At 44.1% G+C, this 18,136-nt stretch overlaps 1 protein-coding gene across 6 annotated transcripts in view; it reads left to right on the top strand.

Moving 5' to 3' along the window:
* The window catches only part of LOC149353471 (uncharacterized), a 106,219-nt gene that overhangs the window by 73,818 nt on the left and 14,265 nt on the right, over nt 1–18,136 (top strand). Inside the window, exons 7-12 of one of the 6 annotated variants that reach the window (XM_089582584.1) lie at nt 8,023–8,147; nt 8,513–8,577; nt 9,113–9,171; nt 10,482–10,498; nt 10,607–10,639; nt 16,746–16,880. In XM_089582584.1, the coding sequence (XP_089438710.1) occupies nt 9,131–9,171; nt 10,482–10,498; nt 10,607–10,639; nt 16,746–16,879 (225 nt within the window). In that variant the 5' untranslated portion in view covers nt 8,023–8,147; nt 8,513–8,577; nt 9,113–9,130 and the 3' untranslated portion in view covers nt 16,880. Of the gene's footprint in view, nt 1–8,022; nt 8,148–8,512; nt 8,578–9,112; nt 9,172–10,481; nt 10,539–10,606; nt 10,640–11,894; nt 11,940–16,745; nt 16,881–18,136 lie in introns of those variants that run through there. The other 5 variants (XM_089582581.1, XM_089582585.1, XM_089582580.1 and 2 more) reach the window with 5 other exon arrangements.

The following is an 18,136-nucleotide window of genomic DNA, read 5'->3' as shown; positions in this document are numbered from 1 at the left end:
ACGCAAACATCAGCGAATAGGTGAATATGAGAATCCATAAGAGAGCGGGGATCATTAATGTTAAATCAGGAACAGTAGCTAGGGTCCAATAACTGAACCTTGTGGAACTCCGGAAGACACCTCTGTAAAACAGGTGTTATAACCTTTAGCAAAAACTAATTGTGAGCGATTAAGTAGACCTTCAATCCATTTCAATAAGTTACAGTCAATATTCAGATGTTTTAGTTTGTGAGCCAAAAGGTTGTGACATACATCGTCGAAAGCCTTCGAAAAATCCAGAAATATACAGTCAGTTAGTGATGGTAGGTCTAGAATACAGTGCAATGCATGTGTAAACTATATTAACTGTGTTTCGCCAGAGTAAGGTTTTCGAAAACCATGTTGCGCTGACATAAAAAAGTTGTTCAATGAAAGGAAGTTAACAAGGTTGGTGAATATTATATTTTTGAACATTTTGGGTCAAGTATTGGTAAGGGATATTGGACGATAATTAATAGGGGATGCTTTGCTGCCGGATTTGTAGACTGTAACCACCTTTCTGATCTTCCACTCAGTAGCAGCGTTGACTGGTCAATGCTGGAAAAGATTGGTTAGTATAATGGGCGAATAAGCTGCAGTGCTTTTTAAGTAACGCAGTCATAACCCGGAGCGGAATGAACACTGAGTCCGTCAATAAGCTTATTCACACCAGTAGGAGCAACAGTTATAGGTGGCATGAAAACATAGTTGAAGTGGTGAGTTGTAGGCATATGTATACATCAGATATGGAAAGTTGTCAGTGATTGCGCGGTTAAGAATCGTGACGCAAACGTCGGAAGGGATGGGGTCGCCTAACGGGTCAGATAACGCTAAACTATCGTCGGTGGAAGGATTAATGACCCGCCAGAATTTTTGACATTGGTGGTTACATGTGAGTGGAAGTGCTTTTAGCGCTTTTGAGCGCCTGAACATACATGTTGGAAGCCGCTGAATACGACGTCCGATCACTCACTAGTTGGCGAGAACTTTACGACGCGGTAGAGGCTTTCTTTATGTTAGATAAACGTTTAATGTGATTATTACACCAGGGAGCTATTGAGTGGGTAGTGGCAGTGCGTTCAGGAGTGTATTGTTCTGTGAGTTGGGTGACTATAGCTGTGAACATGCTCCAGTTGGTCTGAATGCTGCGGACACCAAAGCTATGGGAAAGCATCGATAAAAAAAATAGTTCATTATTTATCGCCTGAAAATTTGCTCCGTTGTAGTCTCGTATTATTTTTTTTTTCTCTTTGTTAGTGTTCGGAGTGGCTAGAGTGGCTAGTCAGAGTGCATTAGCAAGTGGTCGCTGATGCCTGGCAGGTATGTAATAGGTGAGACTATGTCAGATCGATTTGTCAGAATTAAATCTAGCGTATTAGCCGCGTTGGCTGTTATAGTCCCTTGTGAGCACAAATGCACTAACGAGAATACTGAACGCACATCTAAAAATTCGTGACTTCGAGACGAGACCGGGGACATTAAAGGGGAGTTGGTATTCCATGTTATCTTCGAAAAATTAGATCGGCAAATAAAACAATGCTGAAATAGATCATGGTGCTTTCTTTTTAAGTGTTTCCATAAAAAAAGTATAGCAACAGATAAGGAAAGGCTTAGGTGATCGTGATCGAGGAGGTTAGACTGAATTATAGAGCAACAGCTTGAAACAGGTCTTCACATCATCCATATATACTAGAACATTGAGGGGCCCGGACAAAGCAAAATTACACAAATTACGTTTGAATAGAGATCATGGCAGGAAAGTGGATGAAATATAGCTAAAAGAATTGTGAACCGAAGCAAAGTATGTAATGAGCCAGAAATATGCATATCAAAGAAGACACTGCACTGAGAAAATGGACAGCATGAAATAAATGAGCAGCACAAGTGCAGCGTACAGGCCTTTATCAAAGAATTTATGTTTTGTTTATTTACCACGTCCTGGTAGTGTTACCTCCATAAAGCATTATAAAAATTATCACAATTTTCAGTTTTATTTGCTTAGAAGAACGTTAGAGCAATAAAAACTTGGTTCATAAATGCACTTCAAATATTGCCATAAATCATCGTACTCTTCGTCCTGGGCCACAAGAGCTGGGGCTTCATGAGATAATTATTACGGTGCATTAACGAAAATTTCAACATGCCGTCAGCATGCAAAGATTTTATACTGGCGCTGAAAAAACCGCATTTTTTTTAATTTTCGCTGGCAGGAGGGAGTAACTTTCTTGACTGCGCTGCTTTCTTCCTAAGCAAATGAAAGACGTGTATGCCGAGCAAAAACAATTCGAAAATATGTAGCGTAAGATATAACACTAATGCACTGTGAAGCTTGATGCCTTATTGGTCCAGTAGAGTGGAGAGCTGGGCGAGTTAATTGGTTCACGATTGTTGAAAGAAAACCAGCGCAAAAGACGGGGACACAGAACTGGGAACACAGACTACTGGAACACAGAACACAGCGTCGTCCTGTGTTCCTGTTGTGCGTCTCCGTCCTTTGCCCTTGTTTTTTTTCCTTAATTGGCCATGCACTTGTGCCAATTTAAGTGCACTTCCTGTGAATTTTGCACAGAAGTAGTGTATTTTTGCATTCACCTTTTTTACACGCTGAGTTGTTTTATCTTTTGGTCACTTCAGAAGGGATGAGTTAGTATAAAAGTAATTTACTTGGAGAATACAAGGAAATATATCTTGCGATGAATTTTCTCATATTTTAATTCTGCCTGATGGGAATGCATTACGCGCCATACGGTGTTGTTACTCACAACCAAACGCCCAGGGCTCTAAGTTGGGCAAAGCATGTATCATATATGTGGAAGTGCGAATATGCCTGTGGTGCGCTGGGCGTCTTGCATGCACAGCAGGAAGTGATTTGTGTCTAGACCATCCAGGAGGGAATGTACAAGGACGGGAGGATAGTAGAAACGCTAAAAAAAAAAGCTAGCTGGGGCTGGAAACGCATTTTTCGTTCTAGCAAGTACCAACGTTGGGGCAAAGCAACCAGTTTTGGGCGCCTTGTAAGAAGAAAGGATGGTTCTGGGAAGCGGAGGCAGGGCTGCGTACTGCGCACGCGAGGTCGCGGGGTCACGGAGTCGCGCTGCAGCAGCACATCGGGAAAAGGTTAAATTCTTCCACTCGCCACTCGCAGCGCACCGCAGAGCCGGCAGCCTTCTCTCTTGTCCGCCTACCTGGCAGGAGCTACTCTCTCTGGTTCCGGCCGGGGAGACGGACAATAGTCGCGGGCGAGAGCGAAGGGGGGGGGGGGGGGCCCACCACATGAATGGCATTAGAAGAATGTCACTGGCGCCTCCACTACGGCTCAGCTCGTACTATTCTGACGCAGTGCTGCGTTTCGCCGTAATCGCTTGTCAGCAAAGTGAACACAGCACCGTGCCTTCCCGTGAATAGTAGAAGCAGGGACGTCGCGGCCACATCGGCATTCGCAGGATAGCGCCGCCCTGTCGCTTATTTGCTCGCTTATCCTCTAACAAGTCAAAAAGTCTTCCTGTCGTGGCACGCCATCCATGGCTTACGACACCACGTCTGTCATTCCCCTTCGTACTTCAAGCGTTTCTCTTCTTGCTATGAAAGTATTAGCCGTTGCGGCCACCAATTCAAGCAGCGAGAAAAATTTCAGCGCCGCAGGATTCGTAATGAAAGAGCGCCGCTCTTGTTTCGGTCAAGCCATCATCAATGAACAACTTGCATATTTAGAGTGATAAATCTCTACCTTTATGCGTTGTGTCTTGTGTATAATCCCAAACTGTGATCTGGAATGCGAGGTCAAAATTTGAATGTCATTGAAATAAACTAATTTTCCTGAAATTCTCTTTTTGTGTCGTCGCCGCTTTGCAGGTCGGGCCGAGCACGAGCGTGCTCAGGGTCCTTCAGTGTCGGGCCGGGCTTCCTGTCGGTAGGTTAAGTCCCGGGCCGGGCGCGGGTTCGAAATTGCGGCCCGTGCACAGCTCTATTCAGAAACCTAATCACATTTCCTTTTGTGAAAAAAGAGCTATGTGCAGAGTTTAAATGGTGCAAGTATGAAGCTACAATGAAGTCAATTACAGACTTCTGTGCAACAGCTAGAGGAATTTCAAGAGCATGCTATACGTGATGCTAGTTGCCTCAGTCACAATTGATGCAGTCAAGTATTATTTCGTATAATTTTTTTACCCAACAGACATGAAATGTCTGAAGATGAATATGTACCAACCACATCGAAACATCAGTTGTGATGCCTGAAAAAAGTTGTACTGCAACATATAAATGCTCAAGTGTCGATAAGCAGGAATACTGAAGGGGAATAAAAACAGTTTTCTTTTGTTCGGGCTCACGCACCTGCTACAAACATATTCTTTATACATAGCAATAAAACTTGAAATAACTGTTTAAGAAGCCTTTTGGTCAATAGTATAGCTAAGTATGACTGAAAGGAGTCCGCAAGAAATGCACAGAAGCAAACATGCAGTGCGACAGCGCAGCGCGACAGGTGCACTTTTTAATCTCGCGCGCGCACTGAAGAACATGGGTTTATGGTTTATTGGGGTTTTAACGTCGCAAAACGACTCAGGCTATGAGGGACGCCGTAGTGAAAGGGGTTCGGAAATTTCGACCACCTGGGGTTCTTTAACGTGCACTGACATCGCACAGTACACGGGCCTCTAGAATTTAGCCTCCATCGAAATTCGACCACCCCGACCGGGATCGAACCCGCGTCTTTCGGATCAGCGGCCGAGCGCCATAGCCAGTGAGCCACCGCGGCGGGTCGAAAGACATGACGGGTACACGCCGAGGAGGCAACGCTGCAGTGCACGCTGCCTCCTCGCCTCTCGGCTCCTCGCGAGCGGCCCCGTCCGCTGACGAGCGGTGGCGGGAAAAAATCTAGGGAAAACATGCCTGTCCCCAACCGGACTTGACGTCATTAAATATCACGTGACCTATAACGTCACACGTATGACGTCATATTTTTTTGACCAATCAGCGTTTCCAGCCTACCTACCCGCAAACGCTTGTGCCGTTGGTAGGGGGTGGGCGGGCAGCTTTAAACATATTTCAGCGCTTGTTTATGTGTCGTCTATTTTGTATCCCTTTGGATGATCGAGCATTATTACCGTATACCAGGATGGTGCCCTAGAAGGGTAGCACAACCTTCCCTTACTTATCCCGCCTGGCTTGGTGTGCTTCTCGTGCTCCGGAAACACATGAAAGCTTGTTTCAGATACGGCGTGCGCCACTGCGCGCACGATGGCTGAACAATGATTCGGCAAAGTACATGCACATGAAATGCAGAACTAGGCCGCGTACATATCGAAAGCGAGGATTGCCGAGATGCGCTTTAAGTTTCAGCCTTACGCACCTTCCACACCGTGCCGTCAGTAACGCACATGCTCCCACTTGGTGCGATGTCAACACATGTATCGGATTCTAAAAAAGTATTGTCATATACAACAAGTCGCCTAAATTGACTGCACTCCGTTATTTGTTCGCGTCGTATGCTACAAGACTTACGGAGCTTTCCAAATGCTTGCAGCTACAAAATTAGTAGTATAACAAGCATGGGACAAATCCGCGGACACGGCTGCTAACGACAGTATGAGGCATTAGAGGCTTTCGCCTTAATACTGCGGCGCGTTCGTTCAACGCGATAGTTTATAACGCATTGTGTAAAAAAGCGGCAGGACTTCGCATTGTACTCTTGCGGGTACTTTATGCGCCGTCCAAGTTTTAGGCCTCAAAATACCAAAATCAAGCTGCGCTGATATTTCAGATGAGTAGGTACCATAATCGTCGAGAAATTTTTTTTGTTCTGAGAATAATCCTGAAGTACACGACAAATAGCAAACCCCGAAGAGGCGAATTTCAATTTATTAGATCCAAGACTCGACCATAAGTTGCGCTAAAAATGTGAAAGCAGCTGTACAGGCGATAATAAAAATTAAGCGGCGTCTAAGCAATTCTTATTATGTGTAAATGCGAGAGCAAGTGTAGCTGACTCCCTGGCTTCGTGCACACCTCCGTCACGTAAATCGACGCAGTTATGCGCCTTTACTATACCCAAAACTGGTGCCAGGCTTAGGCTCCGCTGAATGAAAGGCACATAACTGGCTTCCTGGGTCAGTGGACACCTCAATCAGGCTCTCACGTACGTGGCGTCGGGGACGCCATGGCATAGCGCTCCAAGATGGTTGATAACGTCATTTGCGTTCCACTTTTCAGCCACGGGTCTCTGATGACGGCGGGGTTTTCACACAAGCCAAGTAAAGCTGTCCCATTACAGTCTTCGCCTGAACAAGCGTGTCGTCTTGGTCATCGCCGCCGTAGAGAAAACATTTAATGGGCACCATCTACTTGTCGGTTACGGGGGACTAACAATTTTGAAACCGGGCTAGGAGCGCGCGCACTGCAGGGAGAGATTGCAGAATTTCACGCGGGGTCCAAGCCTAGCAGCATTCGAAAATACACTCGGAACGAAAATCAGTCAACGTGATAAACGCGAAAGAAAGCGAAGAAGACTTTCTGTACTACTTTGCTGACTCTTTAAACTTGATCACCAGATAATTTGCCCTGATATTGTGGTTTTGCAGCTGTTGGGTTTGTGAAAGTTAGCACCAGGCAACTACGGATATCCGTAGTAGGTACAAATAATTAAGATCCGAATCTCCAGTGCCAGGTGACCCAGTAAAAAAAAAACAATTGGAACCAATTGGATTTCCAATGGGTTCCAATTGGACGATTCAGTTTCCAATTGGTTCCAATTGGATGGTCCAAATGGACTATCCAATTGGACCATTTGGGTTTCCAATTGGTGAGCCCAAAGGACCTTACCCATTGCATCCAATTGGTCCGCCGAACTGCACCCAATTTATCCAATGAATATTTGCATGTTTGACGAAAAAGGTAGAACTAATATGGTACTTACAATAAGAGCTATCAGCAGCTTAGCCTAATAAATTGTACTCATCACCTACACCACCACTGTAGCTGAAATTGAATTAAATAACTGCGCTCAGTGGGCAAGCACCACCGGCCCCAGCATGAGAGCCTAATAAATTGGGTATATAAGTTGGAGCAGAAGTGTGTTCTCTGGATGTACATATTGAGTTAATGTATGCTACTAGTGCCTGAATGTGCAGTGTTGCTTGTGTGTGATGTATGTTTGTCTGTTGGCTTTGATTTCCATAAAAGCATGTTAATTTCAATTCCGTAGAAAAATGTTGATTGACACTACCCACTCAAAAAAAAAAACCATTGGGACCAATTGGCTCAAAAGCCAACTGGAACCAATTGTTCTTTCCAATTGGTTTCTAGCCAATTGGTTCCAATGGTGCCCAAAAATCAACTGGTTCCAATTGGAAATCTCAATGGTTTTTTTTTTGACTGGGGGGGGATGTCCGTAGGCCATCCCTACGGACGTCCATATCCAGATATACGTATCGGAGATTATTAGTATGTCCGAGGAACATTCGTTATCGAATGGCTGGCGGATATCCGCAGTGGATGTCGGACGGTTATCCGTGAATATCCCTCTAGGAATATGAACTTACGACATCATATACATATTTTGTTTTTCCATACAAAAAAATTCTATTTTCGAAGCGGCAAAATTCAGCCGATCAAATTTCTATCTCAGTAATTAGTTTAATATTAGGATTAATCAGTTAAAATAACTCGAATATGGTGCTGATATGCGGGGAACTAAATTAATTGCGTGAATTCCTGGCACCAGTGCCCGTTTCTCCTCCAGCAATCCGCCGAGCAAACTACAGAGAAAACCGAGGCATGCTGCCTTCCATGAAAACAAAACTCCTACCAGGGGCCGCGGCAGAGCGACAGGCCTAAAAATCGATCCAATCCAATCCGTGAGCCACCAGCTCCGGCGCGGTGTTTGCGTTGTTTTTCGTCGCGTCGTGCTTCTTTCGACCTTTATTTTTGCTACAGTATGCGGTTCGTTTGTTCTATGGTTGCTGGGCTCTGCTATAAATGGGATGTATCAACTGTGCGCTCGACAAGGCCTTCTTCTGCACCTGAAGCTTTCGTGAAAAAGCTCCGGTGTCGTGTTGCGCCTGACTCCTTGCTGAGATGCCGACGCTTTGTTGCTTCGGATCAAAGGAGCGACCTGGTGTTATAACTTTCAAGTAAGTTACTGTGCTTGAAGATTACTTTGAGGGTGTTACTGTGGGTTGAGCAAAGCGCTGTAGCATATTATACTCTTCCACAACTTGTTTGCACTGGAAGTACGATGCGGTTGGTGCCGCAAACGCTCTTGCCCGCGTTCGTTAACCTATCACGAAGCTCTATAAGCCAGTGCAACGCGCCTGTCTTGCTCTACACTACGAAAATGTTGAGACAAGGTGTACATGTATGGCGTGAATTTAAGGCAGTTAGTTGCACGTAGGTTCATAATTGCGATAAAACAGAACGCACGAAAAGGATAATGTCAGGACTGTCTGTGTTTGGAGCGATTTGCGACTGATTTTTTATTTTGTTGCGGCCTTTTCAGTGTGGATGTAGCCCGCCTGCAGAGTGTGTTGATGCCTAAATTATGCCATGTCATGGAAAGCGCAGGTAGGTTGTAATTAATGTAAAATTTGTCTACCTTCACAGCTTATCTATTTGTTTCAATGTTAGGCCTGCCAAATGGATGTTTCCAACCATCTACTGCACAGTAATTTGCCCTGTGCAGTAGCATTGTTTCGAAAGCTGAATTGTTCTGTTGAATTTGTGAACTTTAGTCACACATTATTGACCTATTTCCCTATCGCTGCGTACTGACTGCAATGAGACCATGCAGTGCATTGGTGCAGCTTTGTCAAACATGGTTATGCCCACAAGGCTCAGTGCTGAGCAAGGTAGCAGGCTTATATGTGGCACCCTTAGAGATACATGTCCCTGGATTGTGAGCAGACCTCTATCCCTTACTCTTGTGGAGCTGTAGATCATAAAATATGTTGTTAATGCCGGCTGTGGGCTTCATCAGGGAACCTTGTGAGCTGAGTTGTTTCGAGAAAGGCCATGTTTTGCTGCATCATGACGTCCAATGTTATGTTGACAAAGTGCTGTACAGGTTGCTCTCTCATATTTTATTTCCTTGGCCATGCAGTGTGGTTATGACTGACGCATGACATATATAGTACCTGAGAGTACAGCAGCAGCCTACAGGTAAGTTTGTACTACAGTGAAAGTTTCTTCCTCTCATATAATCTGTACTTTCTTTTGCTTTGCTGTGTGCAATGGAGGGTATCTGGCTGTAGTGCAGTGTACTTGCACAGTGATGGATAGAAGTTTGTGGGATGTGAGTTCTTGGGAAAAATTTCTTTCTGTACTGTGCTGTTAACCAAAGCAGTTTAATCAATACTAGAATCATGAAAGAAAATGGATGCTCGAACCTATTCAACAAGTTTCAGCTGACTGCCTAGCGACGCAGTGCAAAAAAATATTTTTCTTGAAATCCACATCCCGCAAACTTTTCTCTATGAGCCTTGCGCCCAACCACTGAGTATACAAGTAGCTTGCAGCTCTGTGTTAAGGATTGCTACTCTCACAGTTTAATTTTTCAGACCTGATTGCCTGTGGGAGTTGTAGCGTCTTACACTGTAAACACATTTTTCATGCACTGGCACAAAATTGTTTCCCGTGGATATCTTGCCTTTTCTTTTTCTAATGTTTTTAAGCAAATATATTGCATTTCAAGAAATATTTCCACCTCCATTGGTTACTGCTTAAGAGTTGTTCAATATGTATACTTGCTCTCGTAGCTACAGATGTGTAACCTTGAACTATTCGTTGCAGAAACCATTGTAGTGAAATATATGTACAGTCTAAGAAGCACTGCACACCTTACGCTCCTGCCCATCACCTCTGAATGCATGAACGGCTTTATAGTTTGATACAACTCGAGAATGCAGTGGTGAATTCCCCTCAAATGAGGCCTTCCAACCGGTGGCATTGACCAGTTCTCAGATGTCGTGGTTATTTCGGTAACGTGAAATCGCAGGCGTCTGGCATGTACCTTCATGAAATGTGATTAACCGCCATGTCATGAAAACCAGTCAATGCCTTTGGCTGGAGGGCCTCCGTTAATGGGCATTTGCTGCATTCTAGAGTTGCATCCTACTACAGAGCCAACAGTTCATATTAGATGTAGAGAACACACCAACCTGTTATGTTCCACTAATTCTTAACAAGCTTCCTAATGAACTGTTCTTGCTTAATACGTGCAAAGCTGTTAAGCTGGCTATTTTCAAATTCTTCCAGCCCTAATGCCCCTGTTTGCAAATTGTCCCGGGCCAATTTTCTTCATCTCTTTGCAAGAGTCTTTCTTTTTATTTTTCATTGGGTGTCATTTGAAAATATATCTTCATTATTACTATTTCAGTAATATATAGGGAAACATAAGTGTGGTGTTATCTTTTCTCAGGGAACCGATCAAAAAAATTGCCTGCTCGCAATTTTGTGTCTTTTTTTTTCAGACCTTTCCAGCCCGAAGGTAACATACCTCTGCAAGCTGTGGTTGGCACTGTGACATTGTAGGTTACTAGCTTAATTTTGATTTGTGTGCTATATGCATCGTAAACACTTCTGTACCTCTTTTCAGAGCATCTCTTTTTGGAATACCAAGTTCAAGCATGTGAGTACTGCCTGTTCACAGTAACCCTTCCTATTGCATGAAACTTCTGCCACTATGACCAGCTTGAAGAATTTCTCTTGAAGACTGAAAGCAGCTTTAATGTCATTAATAAAATTGTCTTCAGTCTGATACATACATGTCTGCCTTGTGTTGATCACTGCCTATTGTGAACCATTGTAGGCTTGTGTTACATAGTGTGCATGTAGAACCTTTATTATGTTCTATTCAGGGCAGTATGCCCTAAGTGGCAGTACCTGGAACGCTGCCTGCAACACATAACACGCTTCACCATTGTGCTACTGCCTGAGTAGAAATGATGCTGCAGACTCCAGCTTATGCACCATAGTCGCATTTATCATGTAGGCCTGTTCACAGCCACCTGATTTTTGGACTGTGGGGAGAGCATGCAGAAGCTTCTTACCTAAGCTCTCTCCAGCTCTATGAGCAGGTGTTGGTCGGTGCCTCCCGCAGTCAGATATTGAATATATATAGCAGTGTTCTGCCTCATTTGGGAAAAGGTCTATAGCTAAAGGTGAAACGAGCTGTTCAGGCAAGGGAATAATATCTGCGTCTTTAGTGTTTGATCAGGCAGATGTGTATGACAGAAGACGTGGCCAAAAAGTAAGTTTGAAATGGTCAAATGCAGCATTTTTGGATGCGTGATCATATGCACCAGATTGACGGAAATTTGGACCTTTTTGTGTAACATGTGGAAATATAGCTTTGCAGACTGATTCAGTGACATTTTGCAGTAACTGCTGCATTCAGTTCGCGATGCTTATCAGCAAACATATTTTCTTAGATGTCTAGTCCTTCCAGTTTTGCCACTTATGGATGTCAGTGCCTGTGCAGCACATTTATTGTGCTGCACTTGATGATTACATTTCACTTCAATTGTTCAACTGCACTGTGTTCTTTTGCATTGTATATTGGTTCATTACATTGTCAGTGTGGGATGCATGAAGGCAAAAATCTCTGGGCATCTGATAAGTGCCTCAGTTCTTACTGCTGGTAAACATGACACAGCCGTTGCATGTTTCTCGAGTTTAGTGTAGTAAGTGCAGTAAAGTGCAGTGTAGTAAGTTATGTTTCACACGGTTAATATATTGTGTAAGTGCCCTGCAAGATCATCTAATTAGCAAGCCTTTTGTTCTATTTGACAGCACTTGCTTAAAGGGCAACTGAAGAGGTTTTAGAATTCGATGAACTTAAGAGGGTTCACCAGTGGCAGTGTCCATAGGAAATACATGGGAACTTTCAGAAGCTATACCGTGTCTAAACATGGCTCGATTTTCATGAGGTTTGTGGCAGCGTTTTCGTCTTTAGTGAATAGAGGAAATGTTGCGGACAGATTTTATTGTTTAAGTTTAATTTTTTTACCAATTAGACGCAAAGTTCCAGAAAAATGGTGCTTTTAGATATGTCGAACTTTCATGTCATCTTGGGAAAAAACTAAGCCAAATATCAAAATTTTGTCCGCAACATTTCCTCCCTTTTTCTTTCTTGATTGTTAAGCCGCAATTTTTATCCATATCTAACCTAGTGTTTGTATTTTACAGGCTTTGAAAGTTGTGTATGTATTTTCTGTGGTGATTTGAATTTCGCGCTAAAATTTTACTAGTGCGACGTGGCTCCACCTGGCGACAAATTATTTTGCCGCTACTACATTCTACCACCAACTTCTTGCTTGTCTGTGTTCGGGCGCACACTTTTTTTTTAGAACCTGGACGAACTTGATTTCTTTCTTTCCTTTTTTTCTTGCTTGGGCTGTATTTCGGAAGGATTCTGCTTTTTTTTTGAGTTTGTGGTGCGAAAAGGAAGCGGAATGCAAGGCCACACCCAAAAGCACCCCTCCCACCCCTCCCGCAGCACACACAGTAAGGCATTGTTCGCACCAAAGCACACGTGAGTCGAGTTATTGGGTCAAAAACCGGTTACTTTGTCCAGGTAAACGCGCCGAGTCGCGCCGAGGGATCGGGGGTTGACCCTGCCCGATGTGCTTGTAAACACTGCCGGGCCGAAAAAACGGAGGGGAGAGGATAAATGCAAACTTGTTTTGCACTTGCGCTGTCGCACCTTCGAAGCAGCGGTGGTGTGCCTCAATCTTGGCAGTGTTGTAGGCGTTACCGAAAAAAAGTAACTAAATACGTTACTCGTTACACTAAAAAAAAAGAACGCGTTATCGCCCTACGTTACCCACAAAAAAAGGTAACGCGTTACCGTTACCGAAAAGAAGTATCGCACGTTACTTTGCCGTTACTCCATGGCAATAAATTTTATTGAGTGTCATCGCTGTAAGAACAATTTTATAAAGCTCACACTTCATTTAATTCCAACTTCACAAAGAAAACAGCTGAACTCAACAAATTTACAGTAATTTTGGTGTGCTTCTGCTTACGAAATTACGCGGAAATTGTGTAGCAATAAAGAAATGCTTACATATCATAGTTCCGGAAAAAATATATTAGCGCACATAAACCATTTATTTTTTACTTGAACCTGCATAATTATCGCAAAAATGCGAGTGTTTACGTCAAGGTGTTCAAGGTCAGCTTCGCTCGTTTAGGAACTCAATAACCTGAAACGTAGCCGCAGTTGCAGAAACAGCAGGTTGACTGCAATCCCCTTTTCTGTGCTGTACCATTGTACTCTTTCGACGGCTCTCTTGGGGCCATCTTGAAGTAAACTGGCGACATTCATGAGTTTGCTCAGATGAGGGAATGCGAATGTGTCGCGTGGAACGAGACCTTTTGGCTGGAAAACAAGCTTACGCAGAAACTGACTTACAGATTTTTGAACAAATGGTCCATTGGTGGCTCGGCATGCGTCCACTCTTTAGAGAGTTGTGGATGTGAGTGGTTTGGGGGTGAAGACAAGTGTGTGACTGCGTGTTCGTGCTTTTTTTTTTTAGTTGAGTGCGTCGTCAAGGGCAGGTGTTTTTTGCCGTGCATGCGAGCCGCAACAATGGTCGTCGAGAACACCGGTACAATTTGTTTATTTGCAACATCATTTTCGGTGTTTTTTTTTTGAAAAAGGGGCGGAGGGGGACAATTGAAATAAAAAAGTAACTAGTAACGCGGCACCTCACGTTACCGAAAAATGTTAACGTAAGTACGTGACCCGTTACAGTTCCGAAATGGTAACTAGTACGCTACTAAGTTACCGAAAAAAGTAACGCGTTACCGACAACACTGAATCTTGGATGCTACCACTGCTTGCTCGCAATGCGGTGCTCGACGCTTGGTGTCACTGCTTATGAACCGGTCTCGACTAGCCAAAATCGAGTTCATGTAAATACGCGTCGGTCGAGTTGGGTTGACTTCTCTCAGCCCGACCCCCGACTCAACCTGGCGTTACTGGTTCATGTAAACAGAGCTAAGCAAGCACTCGCTTATGCAATGCTAAAGTTTGCGTTCAGTCACCATGCATAGCTACAGGACGCTCTCGGTGCTTTTGCAAACCACACTTCTCGTCCTTTTAAGTTTCATCCAACTTTGATTTGCTTGGTGCCTTAATTGTTGGTGCTTAGAATAAGCGGAAGATGGGTGTTCGGCGCTGGGAAACCTCCTACGAGACTAGGCAAAGTAAGCTACAGGCTGTCACTACAACCCAGGACATGCTTCTGTAGCTATGTAAGGAAGGCTACGCGGGAATGGGAAGAAAACCAGTCATAAGGCCTTGTGCTAGGAGCTCCTTTCTTTCCTTTTATTTAGAGACTGACTACATAGGTGTTCAACACAATGGTACCTTTTCCGGGTAATGTCCTGCGGATGCACCAAGCCTCTCTTCCGCCATTTTAACTGACCGCACCTGTCTGCTCAGGCGAAACCAGTAACCCCACCCTACCATTGTAAAAGAATTTTCGCAGAAAAGAATCAAGGAAGCTTAGGCAACCCAAACCGGAAACACTAAATTGGTGGGTTACTGGGAAATGGTCCATTGTATGACCCCCACATCCTTCTGTGCTCAATGGCTTGAGATGGGCTAACTTTTTTGTGCTTCCGTCCCCACAACCTTGGCCGCATAACTACAGAAAGTTCTGGGTCTACTTTTTGTACGCGGAAGAACGAATACTTTCGTGTCGCGGTCAAGGGTCGCGGTGTAGTTTACACACCTGGAGGGGCAATAGAACTTCCCTTCTTTTTGGTGTACTCAGGTGCTGCCATCTATCGACAGAAAAAGTTCAAATTTGAGTTGCCTTGTAGCTGGTGAGCCCTCTTAAGGTGTTTGAATGTGTGAATATTGCAGTTAAAGCGTGGGAAGTCTTTCTTTGCTAGCATTTGAAATGGTGACTTAATCTCTGTACAATGTCGTGTTGGCGTTCAGGCTTCTCTGCAGTTCAGAGTCCGTGGCATAGGTGGCAACGATGACATCATATTCGGCGGTGCTACGTTTTCAGCGAAGAAAAGATTGCACAAACAAAGAAGACCACTGTTACCGAAAGTGAAACTTGTAACACGTTGTTTGGTGGCATCGGGCGACGCACACCAGCATTTGGGCGAGGGTGACAGAAATCTCAAATTTCAGCAACAAAGATGCCATCACCAATCTTCTTCACACTTCTTCGACGTTGTGAGGAAACGTCTGAGATTTAATCGATGATTACATCACAGTTTTAAATGCTAGCGCAAAACTACTTGCCACACTTTACCTAGAACCTTCCTACTTTAGAAGCACTGCATCTTGTCGATCAAAAACTACTTCACCTTCCCTTTAAAGTAAGCAGTTATTTATTATTTATTTATTTACAAACTACTGCAGCCCGAGGGCCAAGCAGAGTGGGCAATTTAACAACAGCCAAAGATCACACCAAACTTCAAAAAAGAAAGAAAGAAAACAGACAAACACTACAAAACACCTGAATGATCAACATAAAGGCAGTCAAAAGTAAAAGGTTGCTGTATGAACAACATTCTCAAAGAGAAAAAAAAAACAGGAAGAAATATTATAAAACACCAGACGTAGGATTACAAACAGAACTCAGATGATAGGGGACAAGCGTTCTTCAAAATCATGAACATTATGTGCGGAAAAAACGAGAGCTGGCAAGCTGTTCCACTGAGCGATAGTGCGAACAAAAAAAGAGTTTTTAAAGAGGTTTGTACGGGCAAAGAACGGCGTAAGGCTGTGGTCATGAACGTTCCTAGTATGCCGGGTTAAGCGTGGGCGCAGGTAGTCCTTGGAAGAGAAATTGAACTGTTGGTGATAAAGTGAAAAAAGAAATTTTAACCTAGCGAGTGCTCTTCTTTTTTCCAAGGATGGAATATTATTTACAGACATGATGGCGGACGGTGAAGCATTCCAATGATAACTGTTGAAAATGAACCGGATTGCTTTTCTTTGTATCATCTCTAGTGAATGTATATCTTTTTTGAGAAATGGATCCCATGACACACTAGCATATTCAAGTTTAGGTCGAATGTACGTGTTGTATGCTAATAGCTTCACGGACTGTGGGGAAGACTTTAATTTGTGGCGGAGAAAGCCAAGTTTCCTTGCAGCAGCAGCGCAAATTTTGTCGACGTGACTAGTCCAACTAAGGTGCTTATTTAATGTTACGCCGAGGTACTTGTAGTTGTCAACTTGCAGTAGGTTTTCGTGGTTTAGTGTGTATGTAAACTGGAAGGGATTCTTCTTTTTCGTGACCCGTAGGAGAACAGTTTTATCAGTATTTACTTCCATTAACCATTCCGCACACCAATCTGCAACTGCATTAAGGTTTCTCTGTAAGCGTGCTTGATCCTGGTTACTATTAATAGACTTAAAGAGAATGCAGTCATCTGCGAATAACCTAATACTTATAGCTTCAGTGTCAATGGCCGAAACGATGTCATTGATGTAGATGAGAAAGAGAACCGGGCCAAGGACGCTACCCTGGGGCACTCCAGAGGACACCGGAGGAGACTCAGAGTTGAGTCTAAGTAGAGTCAGGTTTCACCAGCTTGTTTCAAAGGATTGCACTACTGTCTGTCAGGAGCGTCTGCTCCCATTAGTTGTATGTGTGCAAGGAACTCGTTACTTATTTTTCTGTTAGAGCAACCCATTTTCTGTTGTCTCCGCACTTGTAGAAAAAGAACCTTTCGTTTATTTTACCATTTGTCCACAGGGGGCAACAGCTACATCAGTGACTACCCAACTGACCGGCTGCTGCGAGGTGCTAAGCTCTATGAGATCGGTGCTGGAACTAGTGAAATTCGTCGACTCATTATTGGGCGTACCATCAACCACGAGCACAAGTGAGGTCTGTTTCCCCTTGACTTGTTCACCTTGATGTCTCAAATACGTCTAGTGTGTCATGTTTAGGTAACTGAGAGCACTGTTATAGTCTTTCACAGTCGTTACTGATACAGATGAACAGATAGTGGAAGTATGTGTATATATCTGAGGTTCTCTTTTTTTCACGTATTGAATTGCTTTTGTAATGCAGATTTTAAAGCAATTTAAGCTTTTGATGGGCCACTTTTTTAAAATGCATTGCTTGCCTGTCGATCTGACTTGTTTGGCATGCAGTTTTAGAGAAATATTTGTGAACACTAGTGTGTGCATGGTGCAAACAAGACTTCTCATTCTGCAATCTTTTGTTTGGCCAATACTACCAGTGTTCATGGTGCTTTGCATATTGAGTTTCCAAGGCCATGAATACATGCAAAAAGCAAACACTGCTTTTTGTTTGGGCACATTTTATGAGTTCTGTCTCAGTATATTTTATTTGTTTTGGTATCTGTCACAAAGTGCGTGCATGCCATGTCTTTCTTTTTCTTTTGCGGGCGAGGTGGCCACGGCACCTGTCGTTTGCAGGCATGTCGCAATGCGGCGGCGACGATTTTGCACCCCTCGCGGGGGGCAGTTGACCGCTTGCAACGCTGGAGGGTCAAGGCTACTCTGCCCCCTCCCCAGGATTATCGCCGGGAAGCGAGCGATTGCACGAGGTGGGGACGGGAAGTGGCCGGTTGAATGCTCTAGCACCCTTCCCGACCTTGGCAAATTAGCATCGCTCCTCGTGAGGACCGTGGCTTTCCCTCACGTCCCTTCTCAATCGCTTCGTGTTTCTTTCCCCCCGTTCTCAACATCTGCAAATTGTTGACGCACTGTGTCTGGAGGATTCGTTTGCTGGTTTTTGTTTCTTTGTTGGTATGCCATGGGATCGCGGCGGCGGGAAAACCGCGAGCGAGTTAGTTGGCTTGGAGATTTCGGTGCGTGCAGACGTGTGTGAGGTCAGCCAGGGAAGTGGTCGACAAGCGAGCTAAGTCTGACGCATAGAGCGCGGCGACGGCGGCCCCGAAGACGCGTGGCCCAAGCTTGCCGGTATCCGCAACCCCCCATCAACCCCGCACGCCTCCATAATAAGCATGAACATAAATCATTAGGCAAGATGTTATGATCCATGTTTATATTTCTTCATGTATTTGAGCATCCCAGTTATGCTTGCTCGTTAAGTTTTCAGAGGAGTTTGGTGTCTTGTAAAGCTGTAGTCGATCATACTTCTAGCATTCAGTA

This window comes from Amblyomma mixtum, chromosome 3, assembly GCF_055824585.1.
Source record: "Amblyomma mixtum isolate Tamu chromosome 3, ASM5582458v1, whole genome shotgun sequence".
Classification (NCBI taxonomy): domain Eukaryota; kingdom Metazoa; phylum Arthropoda; class Arachnida; order Ixodida; family Ixodidae; genus Amblyomma; species Amblyomma mixtum.
This window is presented reverse-complemented; position numbering and strand designations above follow the sequence as displayed.